General features: G+C 65.0%; 2 protein-coding genes across 3 annotated transcripts in view; one reads left to right on the top strand and one right to left on the bottom strand.

Moving 5' to 3' along the window:
• The first annotated feature begins 3946 nt into the window (after window positions 1-3946).
• PVALEF (parvalbumin like EF-hand containing) lies at window positions 3947-9286 on the top strand. Of its 2 annotated transcripts, none has more exons than XM_032870412.1 (5): window positions 3947-3975; window positions 7579-7691; window positions 7869-8004; window positions 8304-8419; window positions 9240-9286. In XM_032870412.1, the coding sequence occupies exons 2-5, from the start codon at window positions 7586-7588 to the stop codon at window positions 9284-9286; spliced, it is 405 nt and encodes a 134-aa protein (XP_032726303.1). In that variant the 5' UTR covers window positions 3947-3975; window positions 7579-7585. The 2 variants fall into 2 exon arrangements, with proteins under 2 accessions (XP_032726303.1, XP_032726304.1); XM_032870413.1 differs by lacking the exon at window positions 3947-3975 and adding an exon at window positions 4829-4934.
• A 4851-nt stretch (window positions 9287-14137) lies between these two features.
• The window catches only part of CEP131 (centrosomal protein 131), a 16789-nt gene continuing 14805 nt past the window's right edge, over window positions 14138-16121 (bottom strand). The window contains exons 19-24 of the mRNA XM_032871073.1: window positions 15977-16080; window positions 15489-15846; window positions 15236-15413; window positions 14967-15142; window positions 14364-14424; window positions 14138-14290 (exon numbers count right to left, since the gene is read on the bottom strand). Coding sequence (XP_032726964.1) covers window positions 14216-14290; window positions 14364-14424; window positions 14967-15142; window positions 15236-15413; window positions 15489-15846; window positions 15977-16080 — 952 coding nt within the window. The 3' untranslated portion in view covers window positions 14138-14215. The remainder of the gene's footprint in view (window positions 14291-14363; window positions 14425-14966; window positions 15143-15235; window positions 15414-15488; window positions 15847-15976; window positions 16081-16121) is intronic.

Here is a 16121-nt window from a genome sequence, read left to right as displayed (position 1 = left end):
GGGGGGGCTCCCTCCCCGGCTGGGGGTGCCCGGAGACGCGCGGAGGGTGGAGGCTGGGGGGGCGCCCGGAGACGGGCGGCGGGGAGGGAGGAGGCGCGGAGGCTCGGGCAGGGGGACAGAGGGACGCAGGATGGGAGACCTGGGGACGCGGGGGAGGGAGGAGGCTGGGGGGCGCGGAGGCAGGAGGGGGCCCCGCGACGCGGGCGAGGCCAGGGCGGCACACGCGGGGGTGGGCACCGTGGCGCGCAGGAGGAATACGAACGCGCGCGCAGGGGGGCCCGGAGGCGCGCGGGGGGCCACGCGCACGGGGCTCGGGCCTGGCACGCGGCCCGCACACGCAGGTTTCGGGGGCGGATCGGGGTCCGGCCCCGCGCCCGTGGGGCGGCGCCCGCGCGGGGGGCGGGGGTGTTTTGCACCGGCCGCCCCCGCTGGGCCACGCCGCGACGACCCGGGAGGAGGAGGCGGCCGCCCCCGCAGGGAGTGCACCGCGCCGGGCGTTTGGGGCGGCGCGGCGGCGCCGGGCACCCGGGGACCGTCACCCCCCCAAGCCGCGCCATCTTGCACGGCTGCGGCGCCCGCTGCAGGGGGGCCCGTGGGGCGCGGGGCGGGGTGAGGGGGCTGCGGCCAACGTCCCTCCTCCCTGTGGAGCCGGCGGAGCTGCAGGGGAGCGGGCAGCTGGGTTTTATGTAACTCGGATCGCGCTGGTTCATGCGTCCATTCATTCCGCGGAGCAGCACAGCTCCTGGGCAGGGCCGCTGGGGGCAGCGGTGCTGTGGAGGGCGGGAGGGGCGCTTGCCCCCAGCAGGGCCGGCGGGGCTCTGGGGAGAGCACGGGTGGGTCAGGGACCCCGCAGAGCCGTCGGCCCCTTAGGGGGAGGGTGTCAGAACGTGACCTTGTCCTTCTAAGAGGGCCTCTTGTGTAGAAAGGACCTGAAGGCCAGAGGAATGGTCCCATGGGGTTCCTGAAGGGGCAGCCCCACCCCACCAGGGGCCTGTGGAGGGTCAGGGGATCCAGAACCTTCTTTCCGGCCCTAATGGTGTGAAGTTGCTCTAAGCAGCTTTGGCCCCCAGGCCCAGGTGGGGGTTGGTGAAGGAGCCACAGGTGGAGTGGCCAGTAGAGGCCTGGTCAGCGGCAAATGCTCAGACCCCGGGGGCTTGGAAGGCAGGAGGCCGCCGAGGGTGGAGTGGCTGAGGGCTGTGATCTGGCCTGTCCCCGCAGTCAGGGACCTCTGCTTCCTGCCTGAGCAGGTGCCCCACGTACCTGGACCCCAACCAATCCGGGGGCGCCCCTTGGGGACAGGCAGGGGAGATGTCCAGTAGCCCTAAGTAGCCTCTGTCCAGAGCCTCTGTACCACTGTGGCTGGCCTCAGTGACCAGGGTCAGAAGACAGTCCTCCACGCCAGTTCCCCTGTGAACACGTGTGTGTGTGCACACCCCCAGCACTCAGGGGCCCCTGTAGCAGAAGCCTCGGGCCGAGGATGGGCCGATCTCAGAGCTCTGGGGCTCTGGACCATCGTCTGGGCTCCAGGCAGGGCAGGGGAAGACCCCAGGGGCCCCAGGTGCAACAATCCCACCCATCCGACCTTACTGACTCCCCTTCCCACCCCACCCCGCCCCCGGGGAACCAGGATTCTCTGAGGTTTTCCTGGAACCCGGAGCCCTGCTGCTCCCTGGGCATGGTGACCGTTGAACTAGAGATGTCCCAGATCCCCGCCACCATTAGTCTGTTCCTTGGGTTAGGGCTCCCACGTGAGGCCAGGCAGCAAGCACTCTCTGCCATCCATCTGTCCTGTGGGGCAGGAAGGCGGGCGCTGGAATGCAGGGGGGGTCTGTGTGCCTGCTTCCCTTCCTGCAGGCAGAGGCAGGAAGTGCTGTGCTCCCGGGGGCTCCAAGCCCAAGGCCTGCAGGTCCACAGGAGCCTGCCCCACACTGGGATGATGAAGCCAACTGGGCAGGACCAGGCTCTTCGACCCCGTGGTGGGCACAGCGGAGCTACTCGGGGCCGGCCAGGCTGCCGCGGACTCTTCCCTTGGCCTCTGGGCTGGAGGTCCAGGCCCTCGAGCTCTGAGAAATGACAGGACAGGAAAAGACCCGCACACCAGCAGGAAAAAGCACTACTATGAGCAGGTCCTGAGTTCCAGGACCTTGCTTGTCCAGCGGCAGGGGCGGGGCGGTGAGAGAGGCCGATCCCACTGCACAGGGCAAGTGGGGGGAAGGGGGGCAGGGGTGGACCTGCCAATCTGGGGGTGACCGGTGGCCAGCCCACCCCAAGTTTCCCGCAGGGGCGACTTCTGCCGATCCTGGGATGGCCAAAGAGTCCTGAAAATGTGCCCCACTCCTTCCCCGGACCTGTGGGGAGGCAGGAGGCTCCAGAGCCCTCCGCAGCCACAGCAGGGGCTGAGCCCCATAAAGGGGGCTGCAGGGGTACCACAAGCCTGAGTAACCACTGGCTGAGGGGCTGGCCTGTCCCGAGGGGCTTATACCACAGAGGCCAGGCCGGCTTTGCTAGCACAGGGCAGCGTGGGCCCTAGGCCCACGGAGACCGAGGTCAGAGGTGAGATGCCCCAGGCCTCTGGTCACAGAGACCTCCAGGACACTCAGTGTCCAGCACGAGTCCTGCCTGACCATGCTTAGGATGGCGGAGGGAGGGCACCCATCCCTGGAAGGTTCTGCAGGGGTGGGCCTGGCCGGGAAGGGGGTCCACAGAGGGAGTTCGGGGCCAGAGAAGATGCAGGGAAGGGGAGGTGACTCACATGCAGGAGGGGCGTGCGGCCAGGGAGGGTGACAAGATTGAGGCGCCCAGGGGACCCCCGGGAGCTCGGGGGTCGTGTCCGTCAGCGGTGAGTGGGCACGAGAAGTGGGGAGACATTGTGGAGTGTCACCAAAGCACTGACTGGGGCGGGGGCGGCCGTGCTCTGGGAGAGAAGCCAAGTGAGGGACCCCGTGTCCCCAACCATAGGGACACGGTGGGGTTGAGCAGCGCCTGCCGAAGGGGTGGGTCGGGTCTTCCGGAAGACGCTTCCCCCGCAGGGCAGGTGGAGCAGGGCTCGAAGCTGGGTCAGCCCCTGGGTGAGGCCCCTGCTTGTTCATGTTTTCTGTTTGATTCGGGCTTTATTCAAAGTGTCGTTTCCCATTCCGCATATTTCTCTTTTTTAACTGAGGTGAAATTCGTATAACATAAAACCCTTTTCTTAAAAGATTTTATTTATTTGTCAGAGAGAGAGACAGAGCACAAGCAGGGAGAGCGGCAGAGGGGGAAGCAGGCTCCTCGCTGAGCAGAGAGCCCGATGCGGGGCTCGACCCCAGGACCCTGAGATCATGACCTGAGCCGAAGGCAGAGGCTTCACTGACTGAACCCCCAGGCGCCTCCCAACAAGCCGTTGTTTTCAAACATGAACAACTCAGTGGCATTTAGCACATTCAGAATGTGCAACCCACCCCTCACTCAGTTCCAGAACATTCTCCCCACTCCAACCCCCATCCCGCTCAACCTGAGTTCCTTACTCCTTCCCCTCGGCAACCAGCGACCCGCTTTCGGACCGTGTGGATTTGCCGACTCTGGATGTCGCACACACGGGACCAGGTGCTGTGTGGCCCTCTGTGACCGGCGTCTTCCCTCGCTGGGAGGTGTCGAGGGTCCTCTGTCGTTCATTCCTGTGGGGCAGAGCGGCCTCCCGCTGCAGGGACGGCGCGTCGAGGGGCGCTCCGTGCTGCCCCCTGCGGGCCTCGGGGGGCGTGCGGACGGCTGTGCTGGCGAGCGTCTTGGGGGGCAGAGTGTGTAACCCTCCGCCGCCGGTCCCAGTCGTCCCGGTCTTGTGAACTCGGCCCAGGAGACGTTCCCCTGGACGGAGACACACACTGAAATAGCATCTCTACAAGCAAAACGCTGGGATCTGTTCGGACTCCACCGCAGATGGCCGTTGGACGTTTCTGGCCGTCCGCAGCTCAGGGACCTCACACGAAGCTGGGACACAAGGTAGCGCCCGGAACGTTCTGTGAATTTCCCAGTGATGTGTGAGCGACTCTCCCACGGGGAAGGCAGGCCTCAGGGCCGCGTCCACACTGTGCAAAACGACCAGGGAAACCCGCACAGAGAAAGCGGTGGTCGGGTGCTGGGAAGGGCTGCGCCCTGGGGTCTCTGCGCTGGTGCTGGTCCATGGCTCCGTGCGTGAAGATCAGTGGACGTGAGGGGCCTCCAGCCAGCCCAGAGCCAGGAGGGGCTCTCAGGGTGCGTCCGTCTCTGTCTCCCCGTTCTCAGCCTGGCGGCTGTCCTGCGAGGTCCCTTCCCAGCAGAGAGGCCAGCCCTGGCTGAGGTCACACAGCGCTGCTCCCCTGACTGCAGAAGTCAGCGTGGCCTCACGGGTTTCCCTCCTCTCCCCTCACCTTTATGGCCGGCCCTGACACGGCTCTCCAGCCCCCCACAGTGACCCAGGGACGAAGGACAGCTCCCCGGCCCGGATGCTTGCTGGAGGAGGTCCCATTGTCCAGTGGCTTCTGGCGGTTTCTCGGACATGCTGGCCAGCCTGCACCCCCTGGGTGACCCTGGCAGGCCTCTGCCAGCCCCTCTCTGGGCCCAGCACACCCCCGCCACTTTATAAGGCCAGAGGGCAGGAGGGTACCTGTTCAGTAGACAGAAACTTCTCCTGCTGCCCGGTGCAGTCCACTCTCTCCACCCCCGCCCTGGGCTTGGGGAGGCCGGGCGCTGCGGGCGGTCAGTCTGCCGGCCCAGCGTGGATGTGCCAAGTGCCAGCGAGCCCCTGGGGGCCCCAAGTGCCAGGCCGGAGTGCCTGGGAGGGGCAGGGGCGGGGAGGACAGGTGCAGCCAAGCTGTAAATAGGCCTAGTGGCTACAGGTATAAAAGCGGGGGCCCCCACAGGCTCTGAGCACCCCCAGCCCGACCTGCCTCCTCAGAACCCTCGAGGGAAGCCAGGCGGAGGTGAGCCCTGCCCCGGGAGGAGTGGTTATGGGCTCTGGGCCCAGACAGGGCTGCCCACGCTGTACGGCCAAAGCCTGCGGCCTCCTTCTCATCCATAGGACACTCGGAGGCCCAAAGGACTGAGGAGACCCCAGGGAGGTCCAGGGGAGGCAGGAAAGGGAGGGGCGGCCCAAGGGAGCCCCAGACTTAGAGGCAGCTGTGTGTGCCTGGGTCTGCCGGGGTGAGCACGAGGGCGCATGTGTGCTTACATGGGCCCCTGAGAGAGTGCTAGGAGTTGGGGAGCAGGGTGGGAGGGAGGCTGAGACTTGCTCACTGACCACAGGGCCCCAGGTGCTGAGTGGGGGGCCAGGGAGCTTGGCAGGGTAGAGGGCCTAAGGCCAACAGACCCACCAACTCCGGCAGGCACACGAAGTCCGCTCAGGACCCTCTGGGACCCAGTCCCCATCCCATGAGGTCCCCGTCTCTGCCCCATCCACCTGCCAGCCCACCCTGGGACTCAGGCCCCAACTGCTGGGGCCCTGGCTCAATGACCCTACCCCCACCCTCCAGCCCATGCAGCATTTTTTCTCATGTCAGCGTTGATGACTCACTGGCAGAGGCGAGGAGCAGTACACAGCCCCCAGGAGGGCCACGCAGGTGGTCCATAGGGGTCTGGGGTGGGCCGAGGTCCCTGGCAGCCTTGGGAGGGCATTCAGGGCACAGCAATGCTGGGGACAGGTGGGGGGTCCTAGCCAGGCTTTCGAGCTCAGTCCTGCTTTGGCTGTGGAAGGCAGTGAGCTGGGAGGCAGAGAGGGGTCCTGTCCGAGGCGAAGGACGATGTGGGAGAGCCAGGAGGCCGGGCAGAGGGCCACAGGGAACCGCAGGGCGCCGCAGGGCTGGCTGGGGGTGGTGCCTGCCATTCCCACCCCTGGCTGTGGCGGGACATGTCGGCTTACCTCTGGGGGTGAGTGAGACACCATCCCAGGGCCTGGATTGGGGCTATAAATAAACGGCCAGCACACTGAGGCCCCAGGCCCTGTCCCCACGCCAGCTCTGATCTCAGGCTCCTCTGCCTTCCTGTGGGGGGTACCCCGGAGCGCAGTGGGGTGGGACTGGTGGGAACAGACACAGCCCAGGGAACCCAGCGTGCTCTGCAGACAGGAAGTCGACCCCAGTTTCAGCCAGACCTGGCCTGGGATGTGGCCCAGCCCCTCCTTCACGAAGCGTGGGACACTGATTCCGGCCGGGCCCAAGGGGCAGGCGGGGCAGCCCCTGCTTCCAGAATGGAGTTCTGAGGTTCGGGGATGGGAAGGGCGAACAGGGGCTCTGCTCAAGCCCTGTCCTGTGGGCCTCTATGGCCCAGGTCGGCCCTGGCTCGCGGTTGACCACCCCCACCCCACCTCCCAGGACCCGCCGTTCAGGCACGATGTGCAGGGGACCCAGCTCCAGGCCTCTTTCAGGCCATAAAGCCCTTTCCCCGGGATCTCTCTTCTCTCCTGGCTCCTCCCAAGGCCCTGAGAAGGGGCACGATGGGCAGGGGTCTATTTCACAGATGCTGACCCTGAGGCCCAGAACAGCTGTGGGGCACGGCCAGAGTCAGGAAGGAGGTCGCGGTCCTGGGCCTCTACCCAGCGCTCCCTGCATCCCCGGGCTGTCAGGTTGGAGCTGCCACCTTTGACCTGTGGCTTCTCTTTTGGGAGAAAGTGAACTCCCCCAGCCACTGTCCAGCCCCACTCAGGATGCACGGGCCACTGGGCTGCCCTTCCTGGCCATGGGGGTATGTTCCAGAAGGTTCTGCCACCCCATGAACTTTCGAGAGGGCCAAGGAGCTTCTGAAATCGCTGATTTGCCACAAGCCCCAGAACACAACCCCACCCCGGGGACCGCAACCCGAGAGCCCGGCGGGTCACAAGGCACCGCCTTGAGGGCCACAGGACAGCCTGGTCCCCACCTGCTGGCCCCTGAGCCTGCGACCAGTCCCCCACCTGCCTGGCTGGAGTCCTGGCCTGCCCCGGTGGCCCCTGCTTGCCACCGACTCTCCTCGAAACGACAGTGACACGCACACGTCCACGGGGCCTGTGGGCAGAGTCTGGGGAAGGGGCAGTGGCCCTCCTGGCTCAGAGCATCCGGGCATTGCTCAATCCCAAGCCAATGCACCACGGGTGGCCAGTGGCCAGCTGGGAGGCCCAAGTCTGGCCGGTCCGGATTCTGGGAGAACAAGGCCCTGGCTGCGGGCCCTGAGTCAGGGTGGAAGGAGGTGGGGCTCCCAGAGGACGTGGCTATGAGATCGGCCTGCAAGGACAGAGGGAAGTTCCTGGCAGCGTTGATGGGTCGGACGGCGGCCACCACAGCTTCCAAGCAGAGCGAAGGACCCCGTGCTCGTCACCAGCTCTCTGGGGGCCTCAGCCTTTTCTGTGAGACGGAAGTGACCTTCCGAGCGTACAGCCAGCCAAGAGGGGGTTCTTGCGCACATCTCCCTCCAGGGCCCTGGACACCAGAGTCTCTGCACGGCTGCATGCCCCAAGGGCTTCTGCAGCCTGGGATGGGGGACCCTGCTCAGGACGCAGGGGCTGGTGCCATGCGGGGACTCTGTCTGCTTTGGTCTGAGCAGAGCGCCCTCACCCCACCCGTGTGCACACTCCAAGCTGCTCCCTGTCCACCACAGGGCCAGGATGGATGAGGACTTCTCCTCTCAGATGAAGAAGATGGCCTTGGCTATGGGCACGTCCCTGTCGGACAAGGACATAGAGCTGCTGCCCACGGACATGAGGCATCACGGTATGCACACCTCGTCGCCAGCCTGGCCTCCCCGCCCCAGGCCCGTGGGCCCCAGAGTCCATCTGCGGGCTGCCCCTTCCCTGGGCTGAGCGGCCCGGGGACACACAGGGTCGGGGAGGGGGAAGAGCAGCCACGAGCCTCCCTCGGGCCCCTGTGACCTGGGCCTGGCTGTCCCAGGCTCCTTCAACTACCTCAAGTTCCTGGAGTACATGCAGAAGTTCCAGGCCTCAGGGCAGCTGGACAGCGCCATCCACCAGGCCTTCCAGACCCTGGACAAGGACAAGAGTGGCTTCATCGAGTGGAACGAGATCAAGTAATGGCCAATGGCTGGGGATCGGGGTTCTGACCCCAGGCCCGGGGCCCAGTCCACCATGCCCATGCCCACCCCAGCGAAGACCTGGCACCCCCCCCTCAGGAGACCCCAGCGGGCCTTGGGGGAGGTGGGGGTGGCCAAAACAGTCTAGGTCCATAGCACCGGCGCCAGGCCCAGAGACCCCTCTCCAGCTGGGCCTCAGTTTCCCTACTTGTAAAATGGGGAGTGAGCATCTTGCAAACCACTGGGCACCAGGCAGACACCCCCTCGGCTCTAACCTGAGCCCACCCCCGCCACAGGTACATCCTCTCCACCATTCCCAGCAGCGGGCCCACCGCCCCGCTGACAGATGAGGAGGCTGAGGCCATGATCCAGGCGGCCGACACAGACGGGGATGGGAGGATTGACTTCGAAGGTGGGTCAGCACAGACAACGGGGCTGGAGGGACCTTGCAGGACCTTCCTGGCCCGCCCCTCCGGGACCCCACAAAACCGTTCAGTGCCCATCTGGGCACAACACTGTGTAGGCTCCCCCACCCCGGGCACGAAGTTCCCAGCCATCTTCGCTGGGCACCACCCCCCACCATGGACAGGAAAGTGTTGGGGGTGCTGAGTGGGTGGAGGGAAGCCACTGCGTGCTGCTCAGTGGGGGAGAGGCAGGCTGAGATGGCCATGGGGAGGCTTAGCTGGACAGGGGCAGGGGTCCAAGACACCCCAGATGGGAGTGGTCTGAGGTAGGGAGGGAGGTTTGAAGATAGGAACCGGGGACTGAGGCCCCCCATGGCTCTAGACCGTGGGGTCTGGTCATCTCACAGCGCCCCCTCCCCAGTTGCTGGCCCTGGGCCAGAAGGCAGAGGGCATCAGGGTGGCCCTGGCTCAGGGGATGGCCTGGGACTCAGCCCCCCAGCCTCTCTGTGGCTCAGTTTCCCCCACTAAGAAAGGCAGGATGATCTCAGGAGCTCTGAAAAGAATTCCTGAGGGTCACTGCAGAGACCCAGTCTATCCATAAGCCCCCAAAGGGGGTTGCCTCATCTCCACCAAGAGGGCCATTGAGGGGGGCACAGGGCCCCCAGCTCTGGTCGATCCTGCTCCCTAGGGTCCAGGAGGGCAGGATGCACGGTCCTCTATGCCAGGAAGCCCCCTCATAGAGTGGGGCATGCCTCCCCATTGGGTCTGCAGGGCTTGGAGGACACACGGCAAGGGGACTATTTACTAGAAATCTGTTTCCTATTCTAGAATTTTCTGAATTGATCAAAAAGGAGAAAGTTCCAAAGAAGAAGTAGTGTACGGCCAGCCCCTGGCCAGGGGAGGGGGCCCCATGGGGCATCGTGGGACATCTGCATGGCCGACCAAGGAGGCCATGGGGTGGACACAGCACGTGCCGGGAAAATGGAAGCATCATTAAATGAACATCTCAGTCCGAGTGTTTCTTAGCAGCAGTGTGTGAGCGGGGGTGGGGGTGGGGCAGGGAAGGGGAGGCCAGGCAGGCAGATGCATCCAGCCCCTGCCCCGCCCCCGGCCTCCCCCTAGTCCCCACATCATGGGGGGCACCTGCAGGGGTGGGGTTCCACCGCCAGCTCTGGCCCCTCCCAGCACAGTGCTCTCTGTGTCTAGACCCGGGCAGGATCCCCTTCACCAGGCGAACTCTGCTAGGCTGCCCAGGGTTCACACAGCAGCCATGTGAACACAGAGCGGGGACACCTGCGACCCCAGGCTGCAGCCGAAGGGGCCTGGCCTGTGCCCTGGGCCGTGTGCTCCGGATCAGTCCTCCGCCCCCGGCCCGCCTTCTCCCACCCCCGCGGAAGCCTCCGTGCCCCTGCAGTTGCCCCCCCCCCCCACGTGGGCTCCCGTCCCATGGTTTAAGTATCAGGTGTGGGCCGCGGCCCACCTCTCTCCGGTGCTCCTGACCCCTGCGCCCGCCTGGGCTTCCTGATGCCCCGGTGCACGTGAAGAAGGCATCTCGAACTTGCAGCGCCAGGCTGGGCTCCGCTGGCCCTCTGTGGGTTCCCGCCACTGTGCCTTCCCGGAAGTGCTGCGCCATTCCTGGGGCCGATCCAGCCAGGAGCTCTGCGGCCCCCGGCACAGTGTTGGCCCCACTCCCCCTCCACCCTGGGCACTGGTCCGGAGACAGCCCTGGGCCCCCTTTCCAGTCCCCCATGTCCGCACGGGCAAGCGGAGGGGCCCGTGTCATTCGCGGCGGGAGTGGGCTTCCTCTTTCAGCTGCTCCCCGGGACTTTGCAGCCTCTAGGAAGGAGGGGTCAAGGGGGCTGGACCAGCTGAGAAGTGAAGGCACCGCCCTCACAAGCACCCTCGCTGGGCTGTGGCAGGAAAGAGCCCGACTCCCACATCACCTCCCCTCCTCTCCTCGCCCACCTTCGCGGGAATCCCAGCAGCTTCACCCTCAGGAGCCACCCAGAACCCCACTCCCTGTCTCCAACCTGGCCTCCACCCTCTCTTGCCCGGGTGACCACCGTGGTCCCCGGACTGGCCTCCTTGCCTCCACCCTCTGACCGTCGGTTCTCAACACAGCAGCTGGAGGTCCTTTAAAAACAGAAGTCAGACCTGGGGCGCACGGCTGGCTCAGTGGACAGAGCAGGCAACTCTTGATCTCAGGGCTGTGAGTTCAAGCCCCATGGTGGGCACAGAGCTTACTTTAAAAAAAAAAAAAAAAAAGATGCATCGCCTCTAGAGGCTCCTCTGTCAAGTCATGTCTTTGGGACACCCACATGTCCTGCTCCCCTCCAGGCTCAGCTTCGGGCACACTGCTCCCCCTCTGCTCCCTTTGCGCGGCCTTCCCTGCCTGGCGTGCCCCTCTGTAGATTTATATCCACATGACTCACTCCCTTGTCTCCTTCCAAGTTTCTTCAAATGTCACATCCCGAAGAAGTCAGTCCTAACCCACCCTACTGCACAGCGCGCTTGCCCTCACCACACATTCTGCACCTCTTTGTAGGGGAGGGGAGGCATCTTGCCTCACAGTGCTCTCCATCTCCTAGTATACCATGATATTTATTCATTATTTGTATTATGAGCAAGAAAAGTGTCAAGGACATGGGATCTGACATCTCAGGGAAGAAAGGCTTTGAGAGGTGAGCCTGATGTCGTCACCAGCTCCCCATCAGGTGTTGGTAACTGTGGCCAAGAGGCTGAGAGCTGAAGAGGGCACCCAGTGGCCTCCTGGGTGTTTGGTATCTGCCAAGGAGGAAGGGAAGGGGCTTGGCTTGGGGGTCTAAGGGGCTAGAAGTAAGGAGTGAGGACAGGGGAACCAAGCCAGTCCTCACAGAGACTGGAGTCTGGCCTCAGGAAGCCCAATCCTTCCCCTCACTGCCCCAAGAGCAGAAGAAATCCCTCTGCACCGGGGCCAAACACAGCTCAATGCAGTCTAGACCTGGCCATGCCATGTTTTGGCACATTATCTGTGGTTGTTTTCAAGCTGCGCTTCACCCGAATGCCATGGAAAGCCTGAAAGTAAAAACAGTGGTGGAGTTCCACCACTCAAACACCACGGAGATCCACCACTCAAACACCACGGTGAGGAGCCGGTGCAGCTACCACTAGGAGATGGAGAATTGTAGGGCAAGAGGTGCTGGCAAAGAAGGCCGTTTCATAAAGACGAAGGATCAGTTTAGTGGAAGACACACAGCTCTAAATGTGTACGTGCCCGCTAACAGAGCCTCAGAATTCATAAAGCAAAAATGAGCCAGCTAGATGAGAAGGACACGGCGCACCGTGGCAGATCTTAGCAATCCTCTAGGGAACCGACAGAGCAAGGAAGAAAGAATTGGTAAGGATACAGGAGACTAGAAAGACGATGCATGGACGCAACCCAAGTGATAAAGATCAAGTCTGCATCCAACAACTTCCTTCTCTGTACTCCAACAGACAGAGCTCTTACCAAAACTGTCCGCACACTGGCCACAGAGCAAACCTCAGTCAAACCTCAGAGTTGAAATGACACAGAACGAGTTTTCTGACCGTAGGTGAGTCAAGTCAAAGAAACCACAAACCAAGAAGATAATAAGAAAAGCAGTGCAGTGCAAAACAACCCACAGTTCACAGAGACCACCAAGGAAATTAGGAAATTATTCTGAATAACAAACTACGATAAACCAAGACCTCACGTTGCTTGGGGGGAAATTCAGTCTTTGCTGCATGGGCTTGGAAGGAAAAAGCCAACCATCGACAGCCTAAGAACACCTCCTGAGAAGTCAGAGAAAGGAAAGATAATTCCGTCTAAAGGAGAGGAAGGGACGTAGAGGAATTCGGAAAAGGTCAAGGCCAGTGCCCCCTCGCCTGCCCCCTGCTAGAGGGCACACCCCACAGGGCAGGCTGTTGGGTCTGTTGGGTTCACAGTTCTGCCCAGCACAGACCCAACAGGAACTTCAAGGATTTGTCTGTGCTATCACTTGTTTCCTGAAAGGATGGTGGGTCAGAAGCAGGTTCCATCAGAGGGCATGAGTTCCGTGGGCCTTGGGGAGGGGGTCCAGGTGGGGTGACACCAGAGATTCCCCCCCCCAGCTGCCCCTATAACCCACAGCCATCCAGGGAAGGGACCACACCAGAAACTCAGGGTGTCTGCCCATCCTGCCCACAGCGGGCTTTGGGACGCTCCTCCTGGTTGTGGCGGCCAGTCCTGCCCAGGCTGGGAAGTCAGGCCTGCCCCTGATGGGAGCCTCACCTCTGCCCATTTCCACAGGTTTCCTGGCTTCCCTGCCTGCCCCACTCTCTGGACACCAACCCCTCTTCCCAACTGCTGAACACCTTACTTGCAAAATACATAGTTCAGTAATTTACAGCCACTGCCCCAGAGCAATTCCTAATAACTGCTTCAGACAAAAATACCTTTTTTGGTGGGTGGAGGAGGCCAGAGCCTCGATAGAAAGGCCCGTCTTCCCCTGTGTGGTCCTGGCCACAGCCCTGGGAGCCCAGCTGAGGGCCATGAACAGCCAGCTCCCCTCCCAGGGAGGGGGCGGAGCCGGTGCCCGCCGCCCCTCCCCTCAAGGGGCACCCCCTCCCCTGGGGGCCAGCCACCTGCCCTTCTCTGGACTTAGGAACGCATCCGAAGGCCAGCCCGGAGCTCCGAACAGCGGGCAGACGCGGGGAGCTGCAGGGACACGGCAGCCCCACAGGGAGGAAGCAGGCCTGGGAGCTCGGTGGAGACCAGGACCGCCCTCCTCACCTCAAGCCCCAGAACTGGGCGCCCCAGGCACACAGACTAGACAGCCACGAGACCTTCTCCCCAGTCATGTCACAGGACGAGCCAGCCCCATGAGGAGGGGACACAGATAGGGCTCATATAGGCTGCCTGGGTGCCGGACCGGGGCCCACGCACGCAGGGAGGGGCCAGGCCAGAGGGACTGGCGTGTATCCCCGCCGCACCAGCTCCTGCACCGGACAGAGAAGACGCTTTCATGCAGGTGAGGCGATGGAAGCCGGACGCGCCCCGAGACAGGACAACAGTGACGGGAAAGGCCCCACAGGTGAGCGTCCGACAGGCTGCCTCAGCCCTCGTGGGTCGGTGGGGCTTGGCCTCCCTGCAGGGACACGCCGAGACGCCCCACGTGAGCCGGAGGGCCTCCGCAGCAGGCGTGACAGAGTGCTGGCAGAGGAGGGGGAGGCAGGTCCTTGAGAGGGAGCCCCCTCGGCCCCCCTCCCCCGACTCTCAGGCCCCCCCCCTCTCTCCCTCCTCCTCCCGGCAGGGCCTGTCCAGCGCCCACTCCTTGGGGGCTCCTGCCTGTCGCGCTTTCGGTGGCGGGTCCTCAAGTGGGAGAAGGAAAACGAGGGTCTCCTGGAGGGCTTGCCGTCTCCGGCCATCGGGGGAGCACAGCCGGGGCAGCTAGAGAGGAAGGGGAAGGGCTCCCGAGCTCCTTCTGGGGGTGCGGCGGGCCAGCTGGGGCGCCGTTCTCTGTGCTGGGGGACTGGGACCCAACCCCAGGCCCCGCAGCAGGGAGGGGGCACAGGGAGTCAGCCCGAGAGCAGAGCTGGGCCGGGGACACCCCACGCCTGGCCTCCAGCCCAGGAGAGAGAGACAAGGCCGGGCGAAACAAAGTATCAAAACCACCTCTTTACTGTTCAAATGCAGCCGCGGCGCAATAACGTCGGGATGGCCCAGCCCAGGGTGGAGGGACGGAAGGGCGCCGCGGGGCCGGGCCGGGCTCCACCTGGCACCAGGTGCCCTCCGCCCGGCCGCTGTCTCCCATCCGGGCTGCGGGTCACTTGGTGCTGGGCAGCGGCCACCCGCGCTGCTCCAGCAGCTCTTCCAGGTGCTCGGCCCGCTTCACCGCCGCCTGCAACGCCGCCCGCTGTCAGGCCTGGGCCGCCCCCTCCGCGCCCCCCGCAGGCCCGGCCTCGGGGACCCACCTGGTGCTGTTTTCGGAGGCCAAGCACGGCCTCCTCCTTCTTCGCCAGGGCCGCCTTCACCCTGCAGGGGAGCGCACAGTGGGCCTTGGGGCAGCTCCCCCCAGACCCCGCGGCCAGCGTGAGGCTGAGGCCAGCAGGGGGGCCAGGAGGGGCCTCCATCCCGGAAGAGTTGGCAGGTGGCTGTGCCGCCCACCCCATCCCACTCTGCTGACCGAGGGCACCGGGCCGCCTGTGGGCGTTGGGGACTGGTGGTGACTCCCACGGCTGGGCCCGGGCTGCTGCCCATAGGACCAGCCTGGGTGAGTTAGAGCCAGAGGGAGGCTCCCTGCTGGGATGAGGAAGGACCCTTCCCCCACACCCGCCTCTCCGGAAGGACCCCGGGGTCCTGCAGGGCTGGGGGAGCTGCCCACTGCTGGGTCTCCAGTCTCCTCCTGCACAGGACCCGGGAGCCCCCAGAGACCGCCCAGGGCAGCAGCCACCCCGTCAGCAGCGAGAGGCAGACCCGCAGTCCACTTCCTTTTCTCAGATCCCGGGTCCTCCCGTTGGAACTGCAGGTCCCCCCCCCCACCCCGTCCCCGCGCTCCCCGCGCGCCCACCGCCCACCTCCCGTGCACGTGCTCCAGCTCCGCCTGCTTCTCCCGCGTCAGCTGCTCCAGCTCCAGCCTGTGGCGGGCCCGAAGCTGCCGGCTCTCCTCCTCGGAGGCTGCCAGGCGGTCGGCGAACTCCTGGCGGAGCACCTCGGCCAGGCCGCTCCTCTCGCTGACCAGCTGCTCGTTCACCTGGGCCGGCCGGGGCGGGAGTGAGCCGGCGGCGGGCGGGGGAGGGGGGGTCGAGGGGGTTGCCGGGGCCGCCCGCCCCTCCGCCGCGCTCACCGCCGCCAGGTGCGCCAGCTCCTTCTCCTTCTGCCGCACCAGGCCCCGCAGGCGCCCGCTCTCCCCCTCGGCCTCCCCGAGGCGCCCCTTCAGCTCGCTGCAGCGCTCCTGCAGCGTCCGCTCCGCCCGCTCCAGCTCCGAGAGCTCCGCGGCGTGCTGGTCCCGGAGGCGCTGGACGCTGGCGGGCAGGGGCGGGGTCAGGGGGCTCCGGGGCCTCCAGCCCATGCGCGCGCGCCGCGGGGAGAAGGCTCACCGGCTCTCCGCCGCCCTCTCGCTCTCCTCCCTGGCGCGCGACATGTCAGTCTCCAGCCGGTGGATAACCAGCTCGATCTCCTTATCCCGGCCTCTCCGGACCTCTTCCCTCAGCTCCCGCTCCCGGTTCAGCAGCCACGCTTCCTGGGGGTGCATGGGGCTAGCTGGGGCCGGCGCAGGGTGGGCCCCACGCAACCCGGGTGGCAGGACCCGGGCCGCTGTGGGCCCCCTCAGGACCCAGGTTGGGGCACAGGGGGAGCACCAGCAGCACCGCCCGGGGGTGCCGTCCTGGGGCTGGACACCTCCAGCCTGGGGGTGGGGGTGAGGGCCCAAACGGGGCAGGCTCTGGGAAGGTGATTCTGGAAATTCCCCTCAAGTTTCACACCACACCCTTTGACCCGGCTGCCCTGCATCTGCTAACGCATCCCACAAGTACAGTGACCCCCATGCATGGTTACGGGCCGACAGGGAGGCCGCCCGGCCACTGACGGGCCTCTGTCATCAGGCCCATGCGCATGGCCTCATACGCGACCCTGGGCACCTGTCCACCCTGGCCTCTTCCAGAAACGTCTGGCAGTGCAGGTTGGTGCTTCCTGGGGAAGGCACCGGGAATTAGGAGGGCAGCCACCGGGGG

Source organism: Lontra canadensis, unplaced genomic scaffold (genome assembly GCF_010015895.1).
Source record: "Lontra canadensis isolate GAN:19392208 unplaced genomic scaffold, GSC_riverotter_1.0 scaffold41, whole genome shotgun sequence".
Lineage (NCBI taxonomy): Eukaryota > Metazoa > Chordata > Mammalia > Carnivora > Mustelidae > Lontra > Lontra canadensis.
Note: the sequence above shows the minus strand (reverse complement) of the source record. Positions and strands in the feature narration are given on the sequence as shown.